We start from the raw sequence: 26,432 nt of genomic DNA, 5'->3' as shown, positions 1-26,432 counted from the left end.
AACACAAATATTCCATGTCACTGTGTTAGAATTTATGATATAGCAGAATACAGAATCTCTATGGTTCTACAGAATCATAAAAAAAAGCCCACATTTTTTTCCTTCATGTTCAAGTGTTTTTTGAAGTTATATAAACAGTGAAGATTACAAAATACATAGCAAACAAACACCTGTGTAATTTCAACTTTTCAATTCAAGACATTATTATACATTTTTTTTCATTTTGTCTCAGCCTTTCCATGACACTTTTAAGAGCAAAGCTGAAAAGTCTCCAGTTACCGGAAGCATCAAAAACCTATTGTATATTGAAAAACCTGTAAAAGCAGCATCGTTTAAATAGTGGTTAACTCACAAATAGGAGTAGGGCAACCATAACCAACCTCACAGCTACTCAGGCATCTCAGTCACTAGCTTCAGATACAAGGTAGAACCCTGGCAGAGACTCTGACAGTTGTTAGAAGGCCACAAGGAGCAAGGATGCGGCCCAGGGCATCTGGGTGCTTTCCTGCGGTGCAACAAAGTCAGAACTGAAGGGACTCTTCTTACAGAATCCAGGGCCCTCATTGAAAGCAGCTTTATTCAACACCTAAATCCTTTCTCTCTCCTCACCAATTTACAACACAGATAGGACAAAGACTTCATACTGATATTTTTGAAGTTGTACCAATGCTCTAATAACTAATTTAGCAGAAAGAACTACAAAACGCAAATATTTTAAAGGTTTCTTTATTAATGGGACTATAGATGAAGCTAGGGGCCAATTTATCTCCCCAAAATAAAACAACTTATATGTCATTGAATGCAGTTTAAACTAGAAATCGGCTGTCAAAACTATTTTAAAAGGTTTTGAAAGGAAAAAAAGTCATTTTTTATCTGGAATATAAATAAGTCATCCATATAAGAACTTTATTATCTACATAAATTGACCTCTTTTCAAATGATTGAAATAGTTCAGCTATTTCAATTACTATTTTAAGCAATAAAAGGCAAAGATGAGGAGTACCAACTGAACTATATATATACTTAAAAATGATCGATAGGGTAAATATGTATTTTATCACAAAGATAAACAAAAGGGTAATTTTTGATAATATATGATATTTATGTGCAACTAAGTAATCAGATTGCTTGTAGTCAGAAAATAAGTTAGTTCTCCCCACTTTGTACTCTGAAGTTCAAAGGTGTGATACCAAATCCCCAAAACTACAAACACAGTGGCAAATAAAAATTTATTTAAATAAAACCGCCCTCTGTGCCCTGGTCCCCAAGTTTAGACAGACTTAGGTGAGAGAATTGTTCAAGAAGTTACAAAAAAAAAAAAAAGCAGAAGACAAAAAACCCACCATGGCTTTACAGAACAACAATTAATTTTTAATTTTTTAAAAAGTGTATCTACTTAATGGAGTAGGTTGACACATAACCTATAAATCAAAAATGTAATTTCTTAAGCATTTGGTAATAAAGAAAAACCTCCTTACCACCACCATTATGACCACCTTTCTCACTCTCACTTAGAATTATTGTCATCTCCCAGGCATGTCCTTACCCTCTTTCAATAAAGAGACCACAGTACTGTACAAAGCACAGATGCAGAGCCGGTTTCTTAGCAGACTTGCCCCAGAGATTGCTGAAGCAGCCGGGCAGCATCACCGAACCTGAGATGGTACCTGGGTTGTACATCTATATTGCCCTGACCAAGCATTCTGGCATCTACAGAAGCAGGGGCGTTCTCTCTCCCGCTGGCTGTTCCCTCTGGAAGAGCCCTTTGATCTGGGCTAATCGGCTGAAGAGTCGCTCTCTTAGTGGAGGGATGTGGTGGCTGGGGTCCAGAATGTTCGTCACTCTCCGCTCACGCTCTCGCTTCCATAATTTGTATGGGTGGGGAGGGAAAAATGGCTGCCCTCTTTCTCTTCGAATCTGTAGCGTAATTCCACTTACAGCCAGCATCCCCCATACTGCCAGGACAATAAAGTCTACAGAACAGTAGAAAGCACAGTCTGAACTCTGGTATTTTAAAACTGGTCACTAGATGTTAAGACATTTTATAGCCTCAATCTGTATTGTCTTTTCTCAGTTAAATACTACACTTTATGGTGAGTATGTCCAAATATATGTGTGCTTCCTCACTTACAAGCCAGGGAATAAGCAAGGAAACTATGGTTTTACATTTCAAGATAGGAATTTCCTACTACAGGCATTTGAAAGTCCAGAGTTATAAAGGAATCAGTTGTTTGGAGCCTTGGCATTCCAGTATTTTATGACTACAGGGATAGTACTCAAAGGCAGAGTTGTTTGTTGTGTTTTTCCAGAGTGGAGAGGAAAGGTAGTGATCTCACAGACATACAACGTGGAACATCAGAGACCACCATGCTCTTCTTTCCCCATTCCATCCTGTATGGGACCCCACCCCACTCATATAGAGTAGATATAGAAATGCATGAAGAGATTCAACAAATTGTACGGAGCTTTCAGTAAAATCCACTTCTATGACACGTGGATTTCAAGGTCTCTACCATCAACCTCTTAAACAATGAGGGCAGGTTCAGGAGAGCAGAGGGAAAAAGCTGACCTTAAATATTCATAACAATTTCAATCATGCTTCTATAACTTTAATTCTAAGTCTTGCTTTACCATCCTCCCTATTTTAACATTCTGAAACCAACATACCTTGCAATCTTTGTGAACATTTGATTTAGTAATCATATTTCTCCTTCAAAAACTTAATGGAAAATCTTTAATGGGTTGACTCTTACAATTGAGGAAAAACACAACTACTGATTGAAAACCACTTTCTCTTTTTATTAGCAAATTATGTGCTTCTTCATAGGAAGGAAAAAAGGGAATAACTTAAAAAATCAGGTTGTCCTTCTCACCCCTCACCCTACCCTCAACTCATAAGGTGCCAAACAGCTTTATTCTCAGCATTTTTCTGATAACCGGGAATGACTAGATAAACCTTAGTAATCCTGGTTTAGAAATTTCTTAATAAGTTCATTTATTAGATTTTTAGAAGTATGAATTTCAGCCACCTTACAAATTTAAATTCTTTGCTCCTGTGATCATAAGTAATCATTAACACAGGGCTCTAATACCATCTGCATGGTGTGAATTTCCTCCTTATGGCCCGTTAACCTTCTTTCAATCTGGTTAGAAGAGCTCTTGTTAGCACAGGTAAGCCAATATTCCTACCTGACCATCACTTGGTTCTTGGATTTCGAGTCTTACCGTTCGTTTGAAAAGGCACATTCACGAAAGCTCTGCGGAAATCCACATGGAGTGCTCTCCTGAGTATGTTCAAAGTGATGTAAGAAAGGCTTGTGTACAGGTAACTGTCCACGGCCAAGACCACCAAATAGGAGCCAACGAATCCACAGCTCAGTATGTTCAGCTGTGGAAAAGCAGAAGTGTTTAGGCATCACCTCTGGTAGAACAATAATAGTTTTTATAGCTTTCATCACTGGCCTCAACCCTGAGGAGCCAGGAATCACTCCTGCTCCTTCAGGGCATATGAAAAGGGACCAAATCTTAGAACTGAATAAAGGTTACCTGAAAAGATAAACTAGGGGCTTTCTTGGTGGCTCAGTGGTAAAGAATCCACTTGCCAAGGCAGGAGACACAGGTTCAATCCCAGATTCGAGACGATCCCATATACCTTGGAGCGACCAAGCCTGTGCACCATAACTACAGAGCCTGTGCTCTAGAGCCTGGAAACCTCAACTCCTGAGCCCACACGCCACAGCTACCGAAGCCCGAGCGTCTGAGAGCCTGTGCTCAGCAACAAGAGCAGCCACCGCAATGAGAAGCCTGCACGCTGCAACAAGAAGTCCCTGCTCACCACAACTAGAGAAAGCTCACTTGCAGCAATGAAGACCCAGTGCTTTTTAAAATTTATTTTGGCTGGAAAATAAATTTTAAAAATTATGGAAAAAAGAAGATAAACTGAAAAAAACTTTTCAACAACTATGGTTCATAAAACACAGTGTCCCTCGTCATAGAAAAGGTCTTCCTGCTGAAATAACTTCAATAATAAATTCTAAGTAGATGAAGAATCTCCTGGAGAGACAGCAGAAATGAACAATCCATCAAGTGGCTGCATCGCCATAAGCCCTACCTTCTCTGCTCCTGCTGTTAGAAGTGTGATGACCTGCACCACTTATTGGAAAAAAATAATGTGACCATTGTAACGAGAACTTTCCTTGCTTTCACAGTAACAAGGCTATTCAAAATCAATCATCTGATACAGACAGACAGCTGTCTCTAGGGAAAAGAAATGCAAAATGATGCAATAAGTGAACAAAGGAAGGCCCAGGAAAATAGGGTGAATCCTGACCTGATGAAACACTTACTATTCTTAAGCAGCCCATGAAAATCACTGGAATGAAAATGGCTATACAAGAGAAGGTCACCCAGAATACTGCGTCGACACGGAAAATCTTTAGGTTTCCTGGAAAAGCAGAAAGAAATCAGGAGTAAACAACAGGTTTGCCAACTGGAATTTCATTTTCTCAACATGTGAACATAGACATACTCTGAAGGTTTAAAGTAACAAACAGGCACTATGAAATGAATGGATTTCTTTTCACTTAACTATCAATACAATCCTCTTTGAAGGATGTGTCCTAAGAAAGTAGAGGGGTAGGAGGAAAAATCAAGCAGGTAATGCTCTGCATTTATTACAGGATAACTCAGAAGAGGCTGGACTAGCCCAAGCTCTATCATTCGCCAGCTGTGATGCTGGGCCTGTTTCCTGATCCTTAAAATGAAAAGGTTGAACCACTTTATCTCCAAGCTTCAAATCATCCCTTCTAGCTATAAATTTCTATAATTCCCTGATTTTGTACTGTGAAGTAAAAAATATAAATGGCATTCAGAGTGATCATATGATATATGAAATCCCGTATAAGAAGCAAATTCTGTTTAGTCGATTTTGACCATCAGTGCATTTCCTGTTTACCCACTGTACACTGGAAGATGTGACTTTTTCTCAGGCATCAGGAAAGCTGTGAGCTAATCATTTAGCTAAGATGTGAGCTAATCCATCCTACTAAACCCTTCTCTAAAGTGCAGTGCACCTTGGGGTGACCCAGGATGGATATATTAGCACTTCTATTATAAATTATGTTTAAATAACAAAAATGTAAATCTGACAATTATTTAATACTGACACTGGCACCATCCCTCAGTCCAAATGGAGACGTCCCTGTATCTTGAGACCCACGTATCCTGAAAGAGTTGGAGGTCCATAGTGAGGGGCTCTGACCTGGAGACCCCATATTCTCAGAAAGCAAACTGCACCATGCTTCAGTGAGGTGAATGGATGGATCATATCTCCAGTTCACCAATGCTATCCTTCACAACATGCACATGTGACTTTAAAAAAAGGAATACAAGAGATTAACAATAGTAGTTATGATGCCAGGCATGAGAAGACTGACCTACTCAGAAGACACATAATAAAGTGAAAAACAGTAATTTCATTAAATCTAGAAGTCAACCAAATCTTTTCCAAATTTTAGTGCTTAGAAATATGAGTTTGTACCCACTCTAATTAAGGTCACACTTACCCTAAATGTCCTTGAGGGATGAGATAGTTCATACATTAACTACTAAAAATAAGAGAGTTCAACATATTAACTACAAAAGGTTCTAATCCACCATCCCTCCATCTTCTAAAGACTAACAAAAAGGAAGCTCATCAAATAGTATTTGGTTTAGCACTTCTAGAGTAGAGTTCTGAATCTGCATTTTCAATAAACATCCCTGAGAGTCTGTGATTTAGCCGAATCTAAACAATGCTACTTTGCAGGTAGATAAAGAGCTACCTGTAAGGGGGCCTGGAATGAACTTGGCTATAGGTTTGCTAAAATCAGAGCAAAGGGCCTTGGAATCGTCAGTAAATACACAGTTCACCAATTCTTTCTGATCTAAAAAATTTTAATAAAAGAACTAAACATTATCAGAAGTAAAAAATAACCTAGTAGAGTACTTCTGGCCATAGACACCCTTTTTAAAAATTTTATTTTTTCTTGAAATATAATTAATTAATAATGTCGTGTTAGTTTCTGGGGTACAGCAAACTGATTCAGCTATACACCTACCCACCCACTCACACACACACACACACACACACTTCTTTTTTGAAGTATCTTCCATTATAGCTTATTACAAAATACTGAATATAGTTCCCTGTGCTATACAGTAAGTCCTTGTTATTTATCTATTTTATGTATAGTGTGTGTGCGCTCAGCTGTGCCTGGCTTTTGTGACCCCATCAACTGTAGCCCACCAGGCTCCTCTGTCCGTGGGATTCTCCAGGCAGGAATACTGGAGTGGGTTGCCATTTCCTTCTCCCAGGGATCTTCCTGACCCAGGCGCTGAATTGACTTCTCTTGTCTCTCCTGCACTGGCAGGAGGATTTTCACCACTGAAGAAATGTAAGTTATCATACAACTACAGAGTGAAGGGCAGCAGAACAGGCACCCCAGAATGGGCCCCTTTGGCATGTGGATTATTTTGAGCTGAAGGCAATCAAGACCCAGCAGATCTGGGGGAAACTTTTCTCTCCCTTTACTGCCTAAAAGAATGTAGATCACAGGCCTGGCCCAGAATGAAAGCAATTACCAGAGACAGCTTTCTATCTGCAATGGCAGACACCTGGTTACCAAACACCTACCCTTCTTATGTTCCTGTGAAGTGCCCTCCACCTCTCTAAAGCCTCAGACTCCATCTGAATTCTTAGCTCAGGATGGCAGAGAAGCCTCAACTGCCTGACTGCCTTTGAGTCTTCTATTTTTATGCGACTCCAGTGCTACAGAATTAAATTTGGTTTTCTCCTAGGAATCTGTCCTATGTCAACTGAATTATTAGAGCAGCCAAAGAACCTAGAAGGTTAAAAGGAAAATCTTTCCTCCCTTTTGAGTTAACTTACACATTACCTAGATTTTTTAAATGGATAGAAACTGAATAATTTAAAACCCCCCAAACCATCCCTGTGTTACTGGCTAGGATGACTATAAGTAGGTACCTCAGGAACACTCAGGGCTTGCAGGGAGTGGGAGCAGGGGTTAGTGGTACAAGAGAAGACTGGCAACAGAGCACCAGGCTCCCTGGCTCAGCTGCCATCAGAGTAGTGCCAATTTATCTGTGGGTTGTACCAGGCTTCTGCTTAAAACTCACTTGAAGAAACAGTTGCAGGGTTTTAAAAACTGAAAACCACTGTTCTGCCATATATAAAGAATTCCCTTTACCTCCATTAATTTCAACCAACAGAAATACACACAGACCCCTATGACACGTAGGTCCAAGGCAACCTCTGAAGATGTTCCAGAATTCATCTACATAGGGCACCTTTGAGGAAAGGGGGATTCTTATTGGTACTGGTTTTCCCTAAAGTGGCGCATTATCAGTGCAAGTTTCCAGAACTCTCAGGAGAGGCCCCAAATCCCTGACAAGGGGTGCGGTGGGGGGGGACGTGTCCTGGAAAGGTGAAATAAAGTCTGACAATGAACTGCACACACATAACATGAGTAATGGATCTCCTACCCAGGGGAGTGAAGAAAACCACTGACGCGACGAGGAAGCCCAGCACCAGTCCGACACACAGCATGCAGAGCGTGAGGACTCCAAATCGCCACCAAGCAGCTACCAAGAAAATTCCACCGATGCTTCCGGCGACGGCTGTCACAATCAGGCGGACTGCACAAGGGGAGCGGATGGACAGTTAAATCAGAGCTTCTCAGATGCATGCTCAGACACGCTAACGTTACCAAAGCCAGCCTAGACTACCCTTTCTCTGGGTCGGGCACCAAGGGTGCATCAGCAGTGCCATGAAAACAGCGTGGAAAGGCCCTCTCTAGGGAGGGTCTGAGACTGGAAACCAGCTGGGGAGCTAAGCCTCTGAGGATGAGTGATAGGCATGGTTGGGTACAACCTCTATCTGGGACTGTGGAAGAAGGGGTGACAAGGATTCTGTTCAACATGACAAGGAAGGAGGCTTGTGTTTGTTCTGAGGTAAAGAAAATCCTAACACTCTGTTGTAAATGTCATATTGTCAATATACCACATAGCTGGAACACAGGCTTATAATCCACATGGCCCTTCATTTCCCTGAGTACCAAGGACTTCTCCATGCAGATTAAAAACCTTGGAGAGAAGGTTTGAAGGAGTAGTTCAGAAAAGATGTGTAGAGCATAGGTGGCCAGTTATTTTACACACATAAGAGGATAGCACGCTCAGTACTGGTTAACCTATACAAGGGATGCAAACACAGCACCTTGCTCTTTGAACCTCCATCAAACTATATTATGTTCACTTACCATCATACTTAATAGGTGTCAGTCTTGTAATCAGTATATAAAAGAAGAATCCCACGAAGATAAAGCCTATAAAGAATAGTTCTAGTAGCAGACCACCAAGAAAGAAAAAAAAAAAAAAAGCTATGGTTAGTAAATGCAATTTAAATGTCTAATCTACAAACACATTCTTCAGTTCCCAGAATGTATACATGAGGGCATTCAAAGAAAAGAAATAAGTATCTAAAAGGCAGGAAAAATTCAGACATCATTGGGAGTAAATATTCTTATTAAATGGGTACAAATTAAAGTATTAACTATTGGATACATTTTTTATATATAGGTCAGTTTCAATTGATCAGTTAATTGTTAATTTCATAGCTTGGTTTGGTATATTTATAGTTCCAATTTAAAACAGAAATAGTACTTTTGTTATTGTGTCTGATCTGAAATTACACACTAGATTTCAGTTCATTGTGCTCAGTCACTCAACCATGTCCTACTCTTTGTGGCTCCATGGACTGCAGCCTGCCAGACTCCTCTGCCCATGAAATTTTCCAAGCAAGAATACTGGAGTGGGGTGCCATTTCCTACCACAGGGGATCTTCCCAACCCAGGCATCAAACCCACATCTCTTGCGTCTTCTGCATCGGCAGGTGGAAGCGCCACCTGGGAGCCCTTCATTACATGAGCAAAAATAGGATTTGAAAGATTAAAAAAATATATTCCAAAGCAAAATGTGACTTTTATGTCTTCTTTTAATTCATCCTCTCTTGTTTAATATGAACATTGACTACTGTCTTTAACCATAAAAACCTAGTGAGTGAGTGAGTGAAGTCGCTCAGTCGTGTCCAACTCTTCCCGACCCCATGGACTGCAGCCTACCAGGCTTCTCTGTCCATGGGATTTTCCAGGCATTAGTACTGGAGTGGATTGTCATTTCCTTATCTTTTAAACTCTACATACAGCTTAACAATTAAATTCTGTACTATAGGATCATTCTACATTTTGAGCAATTAAATATTCTTCACAATACTCTCTTCTTAATCAAGATAAAAAAGGTAGCAATGGAAGGAAAGGAGTTGCTGTTTCAAACAATTTATCAGTTGAAACAGTTTCCTAAGATCAGGATTACATTCACTCTCCCCTTGTAATACCATTATATCCCCTGTTAATGAATTACATGAAGGATTCATTTTTTTTTTTTCCCAGTAACTACAAACATTAGGCTCCATGGGTAAAGAATCCATCTGCAATGCAGGAAACACAGGAGAGTTAAGACCCCCTGGAGGAGGAAATGGCAACGTGATCCAGTGCTCTTGCCTGGAAATCCCATGGACAGAGAAGCCTGGTGGGCTATAGTCCATGGGGTTGCAAAGAGTTGGACACGACTGAGTGACTAAGCACTCACGCAAATGTTAGTTATATAAAAGGTAATCCAAAGAATTCAAGTCAATTTAACAAGCACATTTCATATTCTCCTCCCTTCACTGGGTTTCACTGAGCAGATCGTGGCGTTCCCATTTGCTGTTTAAACCTCCCAGGGTTGTGCAGACATTTCAACCTCACTGATTTGCAGCCTGATTTGTGCAAAACCACGTCCATCACCATCACCAAAATCCACATATATTTTGTACACAGACATTCTGATTTCTAATTGGTAATCTTTGGTCAACTAGTCATTCTAGCAATTGATAAAGGTGGATGCACAGATCAAACTTTATACCCTGCTTAATAAGAGGAGTTTGAACTCCCTAGTGGAGAAAAGAGAAAAAATTAAAAATGTACTGTAATTCAGTAAAATGTTTACTAAAAGACCCACAAATCAATGAAATAGTGGAGATAATAAGTTGCTTACTCTCCTTACAGATCATAAACTCCCCAGCAGCATTTCAGGAAAAAAAAAAAAAAACACGAGGCATGTAAGTAGCAACTATTTTAGACAAAATACCTGTTTTCCAGAATCTGTGTCCAAAGAAACAGATGAAGAGGCCAAGCAGGGCAAAAAGAGTGAAGAAGACTTTGGTAGATACTCTTCCTAAAAAGAGTAAAAATTAAGTGGATAATACATCCAATTTGATATGTTATATCTATTTAATACAGAACAAAAGCTTCATGAAAAACAAGTAGAATGAAGTAATAACTTATTCCACAGGTATATAAGTTATTTTAGAAACATTCTTGCCACCCCTAGTGACTTTATGTGGGTGATGAATACCAATGGCTGCAGGTCCTACAGAAAGAGAAATCAGACAACGCTGCTTCCTGATAAGGGTCTGTAATTCTACCTGCGACACCTTTGGGGGAGGGAATGGTGGAAAAGAGAAGAAAAGAGAGTGTGCCTAAAACAAATAATTCTGTTTCTTCAAAAGGAAACTAGAAGAAAAAAACAGGAGAGAGTGGGGAGGGAGAACTATGGTGTCAAGGGAATTTAAGACATACCAATTGCATGTAATGTACAGACCTCATGTGAAACCTGACTCACACACATGAACTGTGAAAAACAAGACTGGGAAAATGTAAACACTGGCTGTTAATTTGATGCCATTAAGGAATTATCTTCAATATTTTTCACTGAAACTTGTATTAATGCTACTGTGGCTATTTATTTTTAATAGCCCTTTTCTTTAAGATATACATACCAAAATTCCATAAGCAAAATGACCATCAGGTACCTGCTCTAAATAAATCCAGTGATAAAGGAGGGTGGAGGGGCAGAGACATGGTGGGTGTACAACTGAAACAAGATAACAGCCATGAATCAAAATTGTTAAGGCTGGATAATGGTATATGGAAGTTCACTGAAGTCTTCCCTAACAAACGAAGTTAGGTTAGTTAACCGAAAACCACACTGAAACAAAAGAACATGTATTATTCTACAAGCCACCCGTGAACAAGTCACTACCAATCTTATCAATTATGCATGTTGCTCTGCATAAAAATATAGCTTAATAACTAATGATAAAGCACAATGTGCTCCCTGAAGCAGAAGAATCGAATCCTGTGATCCTCAAGCAGTGCAAACTTAAATCCAAAAACTAGAATTCAAAAGATAAATCCTACTGAAGGGGAAAATAGGCCCATTAAATTCACCATCATCATGAATCCTCTGAGATAAACACAAGAAAATAATTCCTGAACTACAAATAAAAACACAGCACCTACACAAACTTATGTGAGGTATTACAAACCAACTACAAGTCAAAACACATAAAATACTCAAGCATTCCAGTGGATACCATGAAGACCTACATTTAGATAAAGAACTCAAGATAGAAGGCCAGAACTTGCAGGGCATAAAATATACCTAAATAGCAATTTCTCTGCAAATGAAGAGATGAAAGGAAAGATGAAATGAGAGTTACTGCCACATTCTGCTTATTTCAGACCTATTTGTTGTTGTTCAGTTACTAAGTCATGTCCGACTCCTTGCAACCCCACTGATTACGGCACACCAAGCTTCCCTGTCCTTCACCATCTCCTGAAGCTTGCTCAAACTTATGTCCATTGATTTGGTGATGCCATCCAACCATCTAATCCTCTGTCACCCCCTTCTCCTCCTGCCCTGTGATTGACTGCTGCTCTACGATTCAATCATTATAACAAAAACATGCATTCTTTAGTGGGATAATTTTTTTCAAGTGAAAATCTAGCGGAAGTTTCCAACAAGTACAATCACCAGAGACAGCAAGCAGCCCAATAAAAACTGACCCAGTTTAGATATGTTCCTCCAGGACATTAGACAGCAGAGGGGAACTAAGAATCTCCGATCACAATACCAGGAAGGAAAGAGAGAGAAAGTCAAACATATAAGCAAATCAGAGAGGAGACAAGGTTTCATAAGGAGAACTGAGAGGTATAATAGCGAGTGGGATGGGAGGATGGAGGAGAGCCAACGTTTACAGTGTTTTCAGTCATCACAGCATCGCTATAGGTAATGACATAGGCAAAGGTTTTAATGAAATGGCAAAAAAGAGGAGATCCATGTATATATGTATGGTTGATTCACTTTGCTCTACAGCAGAAAATAACACAATAACACTGTAAAGCAACTATATGCCAATAAATTTTTTTTTTTTAAATGAGGTAACGTGGATACATCCTCCTTACTTCAAGCTCAGGAAGGTCATCTTAGTGTGCATCGAGCTTGAAAAGGAAAGTGATAGAACCCACATGACCGAGAGGGTTCCACCCTGAGTTGAAGGAACAATCAGATGGGACCCTTCCCTCTCTTCCACCTAACGTGGAAAGACAGGGCCCAGAGTGCTCTGATCAGGAGGGCCCTGGTGCAAAGAGTTCAGGGGAAAAGGAACAGAAAAACCCAAAAAGATCTAGCCTAGCTGTCAAATCACAGAACTTATATCTGCCTGGTTTCTTGCACTGTACCTCTCAAGGCTCTCGCATGTGGCACTGGATGACTGGGTGGGACACAGCTCTAGCAGAGAAGAGCAAAAATTAATCCCTGCTTGAACACAACCAACAGGCTTTATTTACTTATTTATTTTTTGGCCACACTGTGCAGCTTGTGGGATCTCAGTTCCCCAACCAGGGATTGAACTCAGGCCACGGCAGTGAAAGGGCTGAGTCCTAGCCACTGGGCCACCAGACAATTCCCACAACCAACAGACTTTATTCTTTATAGAAAACTCCTTGAAAGAGCTTTTCACACTCTTTTTCCAATTTCTTTCCTCCTATTTGTTCTTGAACATACTCCAATCAGGCTCCTCTGAAACGCTCCCAAGGACACCAGTAGCTTCTAGTTGTTGCTAAATCCAAAGGTCCTTTTCCAGTCTCTTTCTTAGCTGGCCCATCAGCTCAGTCCCGAGACCCCCTCCTTTCCTACAGCTATAAACATGAAAGAAATGATAAATAGAGCAAAATGCCATTTGGCAAACCCGCTGGAAGGATTTCAGGGAAGTTCACTGGATCCTCCAGCCAGCAAGTGAAGAGTTTGAGAAGTGGATATTTGCCTGTATTCAAAGTATCTCTCCAAAAGATATTTAAAGGGAAAAATAGTTACTTGTCAGTGGAGAAACCTGGCAGACACCCCTAACCAAGTACTCAGGATTATGACCACCAGGAATGGAACAAACAGACATCAGGTGTCTGCAGAGAATGACACTCCATCACTTCTTTTGTATTCCTGCCAAAAACGCATCATCTGAAGTTAGGAGGAAATGTCAGATAAACCCAAACTGAGGACTTTCTACAAAATAAATACTAACTTGTATGCTTCAAAAAGGTAGTTTTTTGAAAGACAAAGACAGACTAAGAAATCATTCCCGATTGAAGAAGATAAAGCACCACGTGATACCGAAGTGGACCCCAGACCAGAAAAAAATTTTTTCCTTTGGGTATGAAGGACATTAGTGGAACAAACAATGAAATTTGATAACATCTATAGATTAAGTAACAGTAGTATATCAGTGTTCATTTTGTGATTTGACATCGTCACTATGGCTATATAAGGAAATGAACAGAAATATTTTAGGGCAAAAGGGTCTTTATGTCTGCAACTTACTCTCAAATGCTTCAGGGGGAAGAAATGTAGATATGTGTGTATGTCTAGATAAAGAATGAAAAGCAAACAGCAAACATGTTAACTAACATTTGAGGAATGTTGGTGAAGATTATACAGAATTCTTTGAATTATTTTTACATCTTTTCTGTGGAACTGTTTCAGAATAAAATGCTAAATACACACACACACAATGATGTTACAACACCCCGAGTGCCACTGTCCTCTCTCTCCTAGACACTATGACTGCCTCCTCATCAATCCCCCTATTTCTGCTCTTGCCCCTGATTTTTCTCAAGAAAAGCACCAGAGTGATCCCATTAAAATATGAGACCGATCATAGTATTATTTGCTCAGGCCCTCCAATGCCTTTTCATTGCACTCGGAATAAAAGCTGTAGCTCAAAGGAGGACCTCCAAGGCTGCCTGCTCCTGCAGCTACACCAGCAGGCTCCCAGTTGAGGGCTCTGCGCTGGCTGTCTCCTCGGCCTGGCAACCCACTCCCCACCGCAGACACGGGCATGGCTCCTTGCCTTGCCATGGGTCTCCACCCTAATGCTACCAGTTCAGCAAGGACTTCCCTAGCTAGTTTCTCAAATTCTCTCGCCCTCACTGGTTATCTCCTCACTGGTTAATTCTTGCTCCTTAGCCCTCATCACTTATCTTAGGTACTGTGTATTTTACACATCTCTTTTGTCTGCCTCGTTCCCCCCACCACTAAAATGCAGGCTCCAGGAAGGCAAGTATTATGCCCATTTTATTCACTCCTCTATGCCAGTGCCTAGAACAGAGAGCAGAGTAACACAGGTGCTCAGGAGGCATGTGCTTAATGCATGAATGAATAAAAGAGACAAAAGCACTTGTAAATATCCTGAAGTTCTTTACTAGTTGATAAAGCTCTTCAAGGCCAAAGAAGAAAGTTCACAGTTGAAATCTACATACTCACCAAGGGAGGAACAATTACCCTCCTCTGCCTCAAAGCTGCAAGCGTACGTGTGAGTGGGCACGTAAGCCGTGGACGTGTTTAGAAATGGATCCCGAACAATGACATTGTAAATGACACCCTGTCCCCGGAGAGAGGAGAAGGAAACACTTGTCTTATCGTCAGCTGTTAGGGTCACCACCTGAAGCCAAAAATAATGCATGATTAGTGTTTAAGTTAAAAAAATCAAACCCCACAAGCTTTTCTATTATAACCCCAGCTACATGTGCTATTAAATTGTAATACGAAAGCATCATTCTTGTTTAAAACCTACACCAGGCCATTTGACTTTTTTTAATGTACTGAAGTACAGATGATTTACCATGTTGTGTTAATTTCTGCTATAGAGCAAAGTCACTCAGTTATACACACATATTTTTTTTCATATTCTTTTCTACTCTGGTTTATCACAGGATACTGAATATAGTTCCCTGTGCTATACCTTGGGTGGTGCTAGTGGTAAACAACTCGCCTGCCAATGCAGGAGACTTAAGAGATACTGGTTCGATTCCTGGGTCAGGAAGATCCCCTGGAGGAGGCCATGGCAACCCACTCCAGTATTCTTGCCTGGAGAATCCCCATGAACAGAAGAGCCTGGCGAGCTGCAGTCCACAGGGTTGCAGAGCTGGACTAGACTGAAGGAGAGACTTAGCAGGCATGCACTTGCTATACAGAGCAATTTGTTATCTATCCATCCTATATATAATAGTTTGCCAACTCATTTGGGTTTGTCGAAAGATTACCCTATAACGTCTGTTTGTGCTGACATGATCAAGCTCTTACACAAAACATCGAAAGACTTTGCATATGTTAATAATTTAAGTAAAATGTGATATAATGATTAAGTAAAATGTGCTAGTTAGGACGAAGTAAAAGAATTTTTCCCATCTGCTAGACTATAAAAGACATAAGGGCAGAAACGTTATACATCCTGCTCACGAGTCTCCTGTCAATACTCCACACAGCGTAAGGGTCCAAAACACACTAGTGATCACTGAGAGCCAGCACCAGCAAAGGTCATGGGGGTTAACAGCTCACAGTGAGCACCCACTTACTTTGTCTAACAGGCTCTGAAATAAGAAAAATTACATATAGCCGGGTTATCTTCTAGTCCTTCACTTCAACAATTCCCTTTTAAAGGTTGCTTTTTAAAAATTGTATTTATTTTTAATTGGAGGATAATTGTTTTACAATACCATGATGGTTCCTGCCAGACATTAACATGAATCAGCCATAGTTATACACAGGTCCCCCGCTCCTGAAACTCCTTCCCACCTCCCAGCCCTTTAGGTTGTCACAGAGTTCAGGGTTGAGCTCCCTGCATCACACAGCCAAGTCTCACTAGCTATCTTTTTTACACATGGTAATGTATATGTCTGAATGCTACTCTGTCAATTCGTCGTCCCACCTTCTCCTTTCTCCACTGTGTCTACAAGTCTGTTTTCTATATCTGCATCTCCACTGCTGCCCTGCAGACAGGTCCATCAGTACCATCTCTCTAGATTCCATATCTACGCATTAATATACAATATTTGTTTTTCTCTTTCTGACTTGCACTCTGTGTAATAGGTGTTCATCCACCTCATTAGCACTGACTCATGCCCTAGCTATTGTAAATAGGGCTGCAATGAACTCTGGGGTACATGTGTCTTTTTTTAAATTCTGGTTTTCTCAGAGTATATGCTCAGTAGTGGGATTGTTGGGTTATATGCTGAGCTATATCAATTTACATTCCCACAAACAATGCAAAAGGGTTCCCTTTTCTCCACACACTCTCCAGCATTTATTATTTGTTAATTTTTGGATGATGGCCATTCAGGCCATGAGATCTCATGAGTAGTTTTTATCTGTATTTCTCTAATAGTGAGAGATATTGAGCATGTTTTCCTGTGTTTATTAGCCATCTGCAAGTCCTCTTTTGAGAAATGTCTGTTTAGCTCTTCTGCTCTCTTTTTGATCGGGTTGTCTGTTTTTCTGGTATTGAGCTGCATGAGCTGCTTATTTTGAAGATTAATTCTTCGTCAGTTATTTCATTTGGTATTATTTTCTCCCATTCTGAGGGTTGTCTTTTCACCTTGTTTATAGTTTCCTTTGCTCTGCAAAAGCTTTTAGGTTTAATGAGGTCCCATTTGTTTATTTATTTTTTTTTATTTCCATTACTTTAGGAGGTCAGTCACAGAGGATCTTGCTTTGATTTATGTCAAGGAGTGTACTGCCTATGTTTTCCTCTAAGAGCTTTATAGTTTCTGGCCTTACCTTTAAGTCTTTAATCCATTTTTAGTTTATTTTTGTGTATGGTGTTAGGAGGTGTCCTAGTTTCATTCTTTTAGATAGGGGATACATGTAATAAAAACAAAAGCTCCACTTAGCCCTCATACACAGATAGGTTCCTACTAATAGAAGAGAGAAAACTAAATATTAAGAGTTTTAGGAGTGAATAATTAGAAGCTTCTTAGAAAACTTCTACTGTTTAAATATAGTGCTTAGCCTTCAAAAATAATGTTTTCTGGGGAAAGGACTAGTCAAGTCCAATAGAATGCAGTTAACATTAGCTTCTACTCTTCCAAGTTGTTATTATGAGACATTCAACCTGAGAACTGTTAAAAGAATAACAATGAATAAGTTATATACCACCACTTAGATTCAACAGTTGTTGTTATTTTAGCACATTTGCTTTTCTGTCCTTCCCTCTTTCTCCCTCCTCTCCCATATATATATATATTTTAAGTAAGTGACAGGTATCACGACACTTCACTTCTAAATACTTCAGCGTGCATGTCCTAACACAGTGCTTCTCAAATTTAATGGCCTATGAATCACAGCAGATTCTGACTCTGCTGGTCAGAGGAAGTACCCAAGGTTCTGCTTTTCTAAGAAATTCTCAGGTGTTGCAATGCTATGCATTCACCCACCACACTTTGAATAGCAAGTACAAGTATAAGGATATCCTCTGACGTGCCCACAATACCTTAGCTCACCTAAGAAAATTAACAATTTCTTATTATCTAATACACAGTCCATATTCAAATTTCCCCAAATGTCTTTTATGGCTTTTCTCCCCCTTTACCAAGATCCAACCAAGTTCCATATATGTTTATCTCCAATCTCTAATCTGGAATCACCTTTCTCCCACCTTTCAAAGATGAAGGAAGTTATTTTACAGATTATTCTCCAATCTGAATTTATCAGATTGTACTCAGGGTATCTAATTTGTACTTTCATCACATGGATTTCTTGTAAACAGAAACTCCTATAAACAGGAAATCAAGTTGAACCTGTTTCACCAGAATATTCCATAAGTGATGGTGATAAAGTCAGCCTACATTGCTTTAAGCACATAATGCAGGTTCATCAGCAAAATTAACTTTGATCACACAGATAAGGTACAGACCGTTGAATCACTCCATTCTAAAAGTAGTTTTCCCTCTGTAATTAGAATGAACTTCAGGGTGCTATTTAGGCATCTTGGGATTATCCTGCCCCCTAACACTCTTTTACCTGGAGATCCTTGTCTAAATTATTTCACTGAGGGTCATAAAATGGTGATTTTCTAATTCTATTATTCTTATGCAGTCACTAGCTGGCATTCTTCTTAAAGAAGAGCTTTCTGAGGCTTCCCAGGTGGTCTGGTGGTTAAGAATTCACCTTGCAACGCAAAGGACAGTGATTTGATACCTGGTCCATGAAGATCCCACATGTCACGGGGCAGCTGAACCTGTGAATTGCAACTCCTGAGCTCACGCATCCTAGAGCCTGTGGTCCACAACAAGAGAGACCACTGCAACAAGAGGCCCACACACGGCAACGAGAGGCCCACACACCGCAACCAGAGAGTGGCCTCCGCTCACCGCAACTAGAGAACGCCTGCGTGCAGCAACAGAGGCCCAGCACAGCCAAAATGAATGAATGAATACTAAAAAAGTGAAGGGGAGCCTTCTCTTATCAACTGGGGGTGAACTCACATCCTTCTTTTGTTAAAAGTAAATTCCTTCCCTTTTATCAATTTTCAGAGTAATTTTATGTAAGTTGCTCCAACGGTAGGTAGCAACTGAGGAATTTTCCTTTTTCTTTTTTTTATTTTAGTATCAGGATGGACTAAAGATGTTCTTCTTTTTTGAAGGCTTAATCGATCATGTTCTTTTTGATGACTGAATTGCCCCAGAGTTGGTCAGTGTGAGCCTCTTTAAACAGGCTCCATAGTCTTTTTGTCATGTCCTCAATTTGTGTTTCTTTGAATTCTGGCACACAATGTTCTAACTCTCAACCAAAAGTTAAAAAGTAACCTAGGGAATTCCCTGGCAGTCCAGTGGTTAGGACTCTGGGTTATCACTGACAAGGGTCTGGGTTTAATCCCAGTTGGGGAACTAAGAACTTAGTACTGCACTAAGCTGTGCAGTACAGCCCACCACCCCCCCAAAAAAGTCACATCCATACATGACTACTGGAAAAACCATAGCCTTGACTAGACGGACCTTATTCGGCAAAGTAACGTCTCTGCTTTTGAATATGCTATCTAGGTTGGTCATAACTTTTCTTCCAAGGAGTAAGCGTCTTTTAATTTCATGGGTGCAGTCTCCATCTGCAGTGATTTTGGAGCCCAAAAAATAAACTCTGACACTCTTTCCACTGTTTCCCCATCTATTTCCCATGAAGTGATGGGACCGGATGCCATGATCTTCGTTTTCTGAATGTTGAGCTTTAAGCCAACTTTTTCACTCTCCTCTTTCACTTTCATCAAGAGGCTTTTTAGTTCCTCTTCACTTTCTGCCATAAGGGTGGTGTCATCTGCATATCTGAGGTGATTGATATTTCTCCCAGCAATCTTGACTCCAGCTTGTGTTTCTTCCAGTCCAGCGTTTCTCAGGATGTACTCTGCATATAAGTTAAATAAGCAGGGTGACAATATACAGCCTTGACATACTCCTTTTCCTATTTGGAACCAGTCTGTTGTTCCATGCTCAGTTCTAACTGTTGCTTCCTGACCTGCATACAGATTTCTCAAGAGGCAGGTCTGTGAAGAAGGCTGAGCACCAAAGAATTGATGCTTTTGAACTGTGGTATTGGAGAAGACTCTTGAGAGTCCCTTGGACTGCAAGGAGATCCAACCAGTCCATTCTGAAGGAGATCAGCCCTGGGATTTCTTTGGAAGGAATGATACTAAAGCTGAGACTCCAGTACTTTGGCCACCTCATGCGAAGAGTTGACTCATTGGAAAAGGCTCTGATGCTGGGAGGGATTGGGGGCAGGAGGAGAAGGGGACAACAGAAGATGAGATGGCTGGATGGCATCACAGACTCGATGGACGTGAGTCTGAGTGAACTCCGGGAGATGGTGATGGACAGGGAGGCCTGGCGTGCTGTGATTCATGGGTCGCAAAGAGTCGGACACGACTGAGCAACTGAACTGAACTGAACCTAAAAAGACTCTGTTATGTGACGTTTTATATTCTTCATGAAAATAAAAGTGGTCTTCGAAATTTCCTGTGTACAAAGGCACACTTTTCAAATTGAGCTCCTAATTTGCGAATAATCACAATATTTTTTAATTTAATTAATTATTGTTGGCTGTGCCTGGTATTAGCTGCGACATCCAGGATCTTCATTCTTTGTTGTGGCACATGGAATCTTTAGTTGCAGCACATGGGATCTAGTTCCCTGACCAGGGATCAAACCCAGATTCCCTGCATCAGAAGCCACTGGATCACCAGGGAAAGCCCACAGCTGCCCTATTTCAATTGCTTCCTTCTATATAATCTGGTAGTCTGCAACTTTCTGGGAAGATCATAAGTCTGGAAAAATGCTCCTCACCAACTACCAGACTGACAGATGTCCTTGTTTATCAGACTGATATCAGGTACCTTTTAAGACATAAAGGCAAAATCCTGCCCTCCACAAAAATGATCGAGAGTATGAGTCTCAAACTTTAATGTGCAGAGGAATCACCTGGGGATCGTAAAATACAGACGCTGATTCTGTAGGTCTGGGGTGGAACCTAAGAGTCTGTGACTCTAACAAATTCCCATGTGATGCCAGTGCTGCCAGCCTGTACCCCCACACTTGAGGAATAGCAAGAGTTTTCAGAGGTTCAAAAGCTCAGAGAAAATTTTTGCTGCAAGTTACAAATTTGTACTTGCATTTAAATAGTAAGGATAATGCATATATCTTTAAATAGTTTCACATTACTTTTTCTCGAAACACTATACACTTCATATTTCCCAACTTTTTATATCTAATAGTTATGGGAGTACATAGAAAATGACCACCCACTTCCACCCATAGCTCAAGATCACCAGCCACAGTCAGGGCTACAACAAAACATAACAAAATTTACATGCACCTCCTCAAAAGCCAATGTTACTCTGGGATGTCACTGGCATTGACTCCCAAGATGACAATGAAATCAAAGAGGATAAAATGAGAATCCCAGAAAGACCAAGAAAACAGTAAAAATAGTAATAATAAGCTCCTGGTAGCTTCTCCCCTTCTCAGCTCTACAAAGGTGTCACAATCTGGCTACAGGAATTACAGGCATCAGACTTACCTTGACAGCATTGGCCTGCACCTGAGGCACCTCAGCCATCCTCTGCAGATGTCTCAGCAACACCTCTTCTGTGAGGTCGTTCTCGGGCAGAAAATACTGATAGACATCATACTGCAACCTCCACCTGGAGTCCGGGCCCGTCTTGACGTCACATGATGGAGGATCTGCACCTCTAAAATCAACCAACAAAGCTGAACATTAATCTCTCATGCTACAAATCTCATCTACTAATGTAAAAAGGAATCAAAACTTCAACTCTGCAACAGCGATTCCCAGTTTGGCATCACTAAGGAAAGAGAAGCGGTAGGTATGATTAATTAACCAGATGTGAGTATCAGTCAGGCTGAGTCCACTGCCAGCTTAGCTACTTGTTGGCCCTGTGTATGTGGGCAAGTCACTGGATCTCAACAACGCTTAGGGCACTGCTCTGTAAAATAAGAACAACAGCCCCTTCTTCATAAAATTCTAAGGATTAAATGACAAAGAACATATTCAGTAGCACTGTGAATGATACACAGAGAGTGTTCAAATGTTACCTATCATTACTCTTAAAGTAGAAATTAGGGCAGAGTTTTAATTAAAATGATAAAATCCTTACAAACATAGGAATGTTTCACAGCTACAGAATGCTTTCTTTTTTAAAATATTTATTTATTTGGCTACATCAGGTTTTTGTTGCCACACATGGGATATTTGGTTGTAGCATGTGAACTCATAGTTGAGGCATGTGGGTCTAGTTCCCTGAACAGGGATCGAACCCCGGCCTCCTGCATTAGGAGCACGGAGTCTTAGCCACTGGACCATCAGGGGAGTCCCAAAATGCTTTCCATATTTAAAAGTCTTTACAAAAACTAAGATGTACTTCTAAGCTCCTAATAAGGACAACATCTGGCTCTTCATAAGAAAGGAGGGAAACAATACTAACTGTAAATTACACTTTACATATTAATAACAAAGCTTAAATTACTTCTATTTGGAAAAATAATAAGCAGTTCAACTCTGCTAAGGAGAACTATGGATTTTGAGAGAATTTACTCAGTCTACACAACAGTGGGTCATGCTTATCCTAAAAAGAGTTTCGGGAGTTGGGAGACAGACATACCTCGCATAGCCTAGGTTTGCTGGCGCAAATTTGATAGTTGTTTCAAAGAAATTATACTCCAAGTAAATGTTTGGATCGATATCTACATCAAACTCCAAATTACAGCCACCAGGGATAGGATCTGGATAGGAAACCAGGAAGTTACTTAGAATTCTTATATAGTCAAAGCACACTCAGAAAAACAGAACCCCACTCTTATAAGAACACCCAACATAGAAGTTCAGTGGAGAGCTTCAGGCTTTGTACTACCTCATGGACTGAAGGTAAAGTTATATGAGGTGATGGACTGTGGAAGACCTTTTCTGTACAGGGCCAGATAGTAAATGTTTTAGAAGCTGTTCAGACTCTCTGGTCTCTGTGGCAGCTACTCAACCCTGCCCCGTGGCAGGAAAGCAACCACAGATGATATGTAAGTGAACGTCTGTGTTTTAATAAGATCTTATGCACAAAACAGGCCATGAGCTGGCTTTGCCTTGTGCTCTGCAGTTTGCCAACCTCTGCTCTAGAGTTGAAAACATCAGAAGAGACAGCTATTCTGAAGCTGGGGTCCAAAAATGGGTTTCAGGAGCCCTGTGAACACCTGGAAATTGTATGTCAACTGTTGAATACGTGCATTTCCTAAACACATTTTCTTTAGATTCTGAGAAGTTTTCGTTAGATCTTGGTAAGTAGAAAAAGGGTGTCCACTTTTCACTTAACTCTTTCAACAGGGAGAAAGATGGTGTCAATCTCTCATCCTCCTCGCTGGAAGAGTCTTTGTGTATACATAAAAGAGGAAAAAATAAAAGATCTCAAGAACCCCAGGATCATGTATTAGACACAGCATGTGCACAATTGAACACAAAATAAATCTGGGGTATTTGCATGCCTGCGTGCTAAGCCGCTTCAGTTGTGTCTGACTCTTTGTGACCCTGTGGACCATAGCCCACCTGGCTCCTCTGTTCATGGGATTCTCCAGGCAAGAATACTGGAGTGGGTTGCCATGCCCTCTTTCAAGGGATCTTCCCAGCCCAGGGATCTCCTGCATTAGTAAACAGGTTCTTTACCACTAACAACACCTGGGAATCCCCTTGGGGTATTTAATTTACATTCATAATATGGTTAAAACAGCTCTTATTAGGAATCCTATTCATAACCTTTAACCAAGACAAAATTTAAAGACGTCACTTGACATTAGTTCAATTCCATGAAAAGAACTGTGTATGGTGGGCTCAAGAGGAGAAGTTAAGACACAAGAAGGTAAACCAGTTTAAAGTACTTTAAGATCTCAGCTTCATAAACTCATTCAATCATTCCCACAGCTGGTTCTTAATTTCTATAAACTGCTGGAATTCTGCAGCGCCAGAATGGAGACACCCAGTCTGCACTGCTTCCCAGTGGACTCCTCCTCAGAATCCTATACTCTTCTTTCACACTCTTCTTTTCCTGTATTTACAAACATTTACCACACCCAAGAAAAGCATGTGTACTGTAACTGACACTCCACTGCTCATTAATTTTCTTTGTACACTGACCTTGATGAAAACTTGACATCTATCATTTTTTTAATCAAATAATTACCCTTTGGCTACATATGTTTTTCTTCAACTCCCATCACTTTTTGGAATTCTACCTCCTTTCCTAGTTATTGCAACCTCGCCTTCCCTTTACCACCGAACTTCAAGAGAATGTAAATCTCCTCCCCTCAGCTTCACTCCTCAATCACTACGATCTGGTTTTCATCCTCATGGTGTCACTAAAATGACTCTCATTAAAGGCCGCCACTGACTCTGGATTGTGCCACCATAGGGACATTTTCAGTCACTATCTTGACCTCTCTGCAAAGTCCTATTTACCACTTCTTACAATGCTGGGCGTCCAGTCTCTCTTCTCACTGTCCTGTCTACTCCTTAGCCTTCTAATTATTCTTCAGCAGTTAGCATCCCCCAGAAACTGTGGCAGGCACTAGTGTCAGGAAGCAATTTAACAGGAGGCTTCCTGTGTGCTGTTTGGGGTCTGTCATGAATCCGCTGTCCCTTATTAATTCCTGAATATTCAGGAATTAAGAGGAGTTGGCAAACCGCTCCAGGGGCTGAGGAATGCATGCATTTCCTTTGTTAGCTCCATATGGTGATAAGTAACTATTTACACCCTGTTCCTTTTTATGAACCATGCGGTAAAAGTGATTATTTATAATGCTCTCTCTTTGATATGGATTACCTGACGTTTCCTTGATAATTTGTAAGTTTGGACTTTTGATTTTTATCTTTGCTGAAAATAGCTACCTTGTAAGACAGTATATATACCCACACTATGTTGAACAAAACACCCTTGTTCCATCAGAGCTTGGGTCCCTGTGTCTTTCTTTCTTTCTCTCCCTCCCTCCCTCTCTCTCTCTCTCTCTCTCTTCTCTGGAGCGTAGAAACCCATCATGCTCACTCTCCTGCCTGGGCTTCTAAGACCCTTTCGAGAAGGAGCACTGTGCCTTCACCCCCTCGAGAGGGCGCCCAGTGCTTTCATGAGTGATGCAAGCTCTATGCCAAGAGCTTTATTGGTTTTCTGCGTAAACCCAGGAATATCAGCCTCTTTCTCTCTCTCTTTTACTTTCTTACCGTCTACTTCGGACCACCAGGCTCTGGATCATTAAAGGAACTTAACACACTAGGAAATTATTTGCTATAATTTTCCTCCCTAAATCTCTAAGTTCATGCCTGGATGACCTCACTCACTTCCATGACTTTACTAACAGCTATTCAGCTGTCCAGTTGGATGTCTAACCCCACTCCTCCAGCCTAGGTCCTTATTTTCAGCTGCCTACTATGCACATCCATCCATATGTCCTACAAGTGTCTCAGAGTCAATGTGCCAAACTGAAGTCACCATCTAACCCCGCCCCAACCACCTAGAACATCCAGCACCACAAACACCCCATCTGATCACTATTCTGATCATCTCCCAGCTGGCCAAATGGGAAGTCAGTGCTCCCCACTTTTAACAATCCATAACCAATGGTCATTGTATCTTGTAATTCCATATTCCAAATTTCTCAAATCCAGCCTGTCCTCTCCACCGCTTTCTCAGGGCCTCTGTTCAGATCTTCATTTCTCATTTTGAGTCCTGAAAGTTGTGTTGTCTTGACTCTGCTATGCCCCCTCCAATCCACTCCCCACATTGCTTCTAGGGTTAACCTTCTAAGAGAGGAAAGGCATCAGGTCATTCCTCTGCTTCAAAAGTCTCTATGCTGCCTCAGCAAAGAATGCACACCTCACATTATATACCAGGACCTTCCCACTCTGGTTCCAGCCACACCCACTGTCCACCATCCTCCAAATACCCTATTCTTCTCCCACACCTTCCTTGACCTAGAACCATCAACTAATGTGTGAGAACCATGTCTTGTCTTTTTTTAAAAATTTTATTTATTTTTAATCGAAGGATAATTGCTTTTTAAAAATTTATTTATTTTCAATTAAAGGATAATTGCACTGGTCTTGGCCATACATCAACATGAATCAACCTCTCCTCTTGACATGTCTTTCTGTTACAGTTCCTCCAAGGGCTCCTTCAGTGTTTTCCAAATGAATACATGTGTTCTTCTAATCCTAGTCCCTTTCGGGGCTTTCACTCATCATGCTAATTCTCTGACTCCCCCGCTGTTAAAACCTTTCTAATTCGAAGAACTATACTTATAATAAACACTTTTAATAGGATTATAGTTATCTCTAAATTCTCACCCACAAGTCCTGCATTCTGGACAGTAATAAGGAGTTGATGATAGAAAGGTTACCGCTTTCCGAGTAGGACAGTGGAATGGCCACATTTTGGACAGGCTCAGGGTCTAATGTCTCCAAGTGCCAAGTGCACATACTCTGCTCTGGTCTAAGAATGGAAACCAGTCCTTTGTCAGTGCCCGTCACCGAGGCATTAGGAAGGAGAGTCTGCAACGAGGAAAGAAGAGTCATTGCGAATCAGCAGTTGAACAAAGTGCTTCAACGCCAGAGTGAATGTAGCGTGCATGCCC

The 26,432-nt window shown here is 40.7% G+C and overlaps 1 protein-coding gene across 1 annotated transcript in view; it reads right to left on the bottom strand.

Annotated features, from left to right (window-relative positions):
- Nucleotides 1–17: 17 nt before the first annotated feature.
- The window catches only part of TM7SF3 (transmembrane 7 superfamily member 3), a 42,391-nt gene continuing 15,976 nt past the window's right edge, over nucleotides 18–26,432 (bottom strand). The window contains exons 3-12 of the mRNA XM_069585519.1: nucleotides 26,199–26,349; nucleotides 22,433–22,553; nucleotides 21,331–21,502; nucleotides 14,755–14,932; nucleotides 10,243–10,329; nucleotides 8,316–8,396; nucleotides 7,543–7,695; nucleotides 4,347–4,444; nucleotides 3,226–3,388; nucleotides 18–1,973 (exon numbers count right to left, since the gene is read on the bottom strand). Coding sequence (XP_069441620.1) covers nucleotides 1,711–1,973; nucleotides 3,226–3,388; nucleotides 4,347–4,444; nucleotides 7,543–7,695; nucleotides 8,316–8,396; nucleotides 10,243–10,329; nucleotides 14,755–14,932; nucleotides 21,331–21,502; nucleotides 22,433–22,553; nucleotides 26,199–26,349 — 1,467 coding nt within the window. The 3' untranslated portion in view covers nucleotides 18–1,710. The remainder of the gene's footprint in view (nucleotides 1,974–3,225; nucleotides 3,389–4,346; nucleotides 4,445–7,542; nucleotides 7,696–8,315; nucleotides 8,397–10,242; nucleotides 10,330–14,754; nucleotides 14,933–21,330; nucleotides 21,503–22,432; nucleotides 22,554–26,198; nucleotides 26,350–26,432) is intronic.

Source organism: Ovis canadensis, chromosome 3 (assembly GCF_042477335.2).
Source record: "Ovis canadensis isolate MfBH-ARS-UI-01 breed Bighorn chromosome 3, ARS-UI_OviCan_v2, whole genome shotgun sequence".
Classification (NCBI taxonomy): Eukaryota; Metazoa; Chordata; class Mammalia; order Artiodactyla; family Bovidae; genus Ovis; species Ovis canadensis.
Note: the sequence above shows the minus strand (reverse complement) of the source record. Positions and strands in the feature narration are given on the sequence as shown.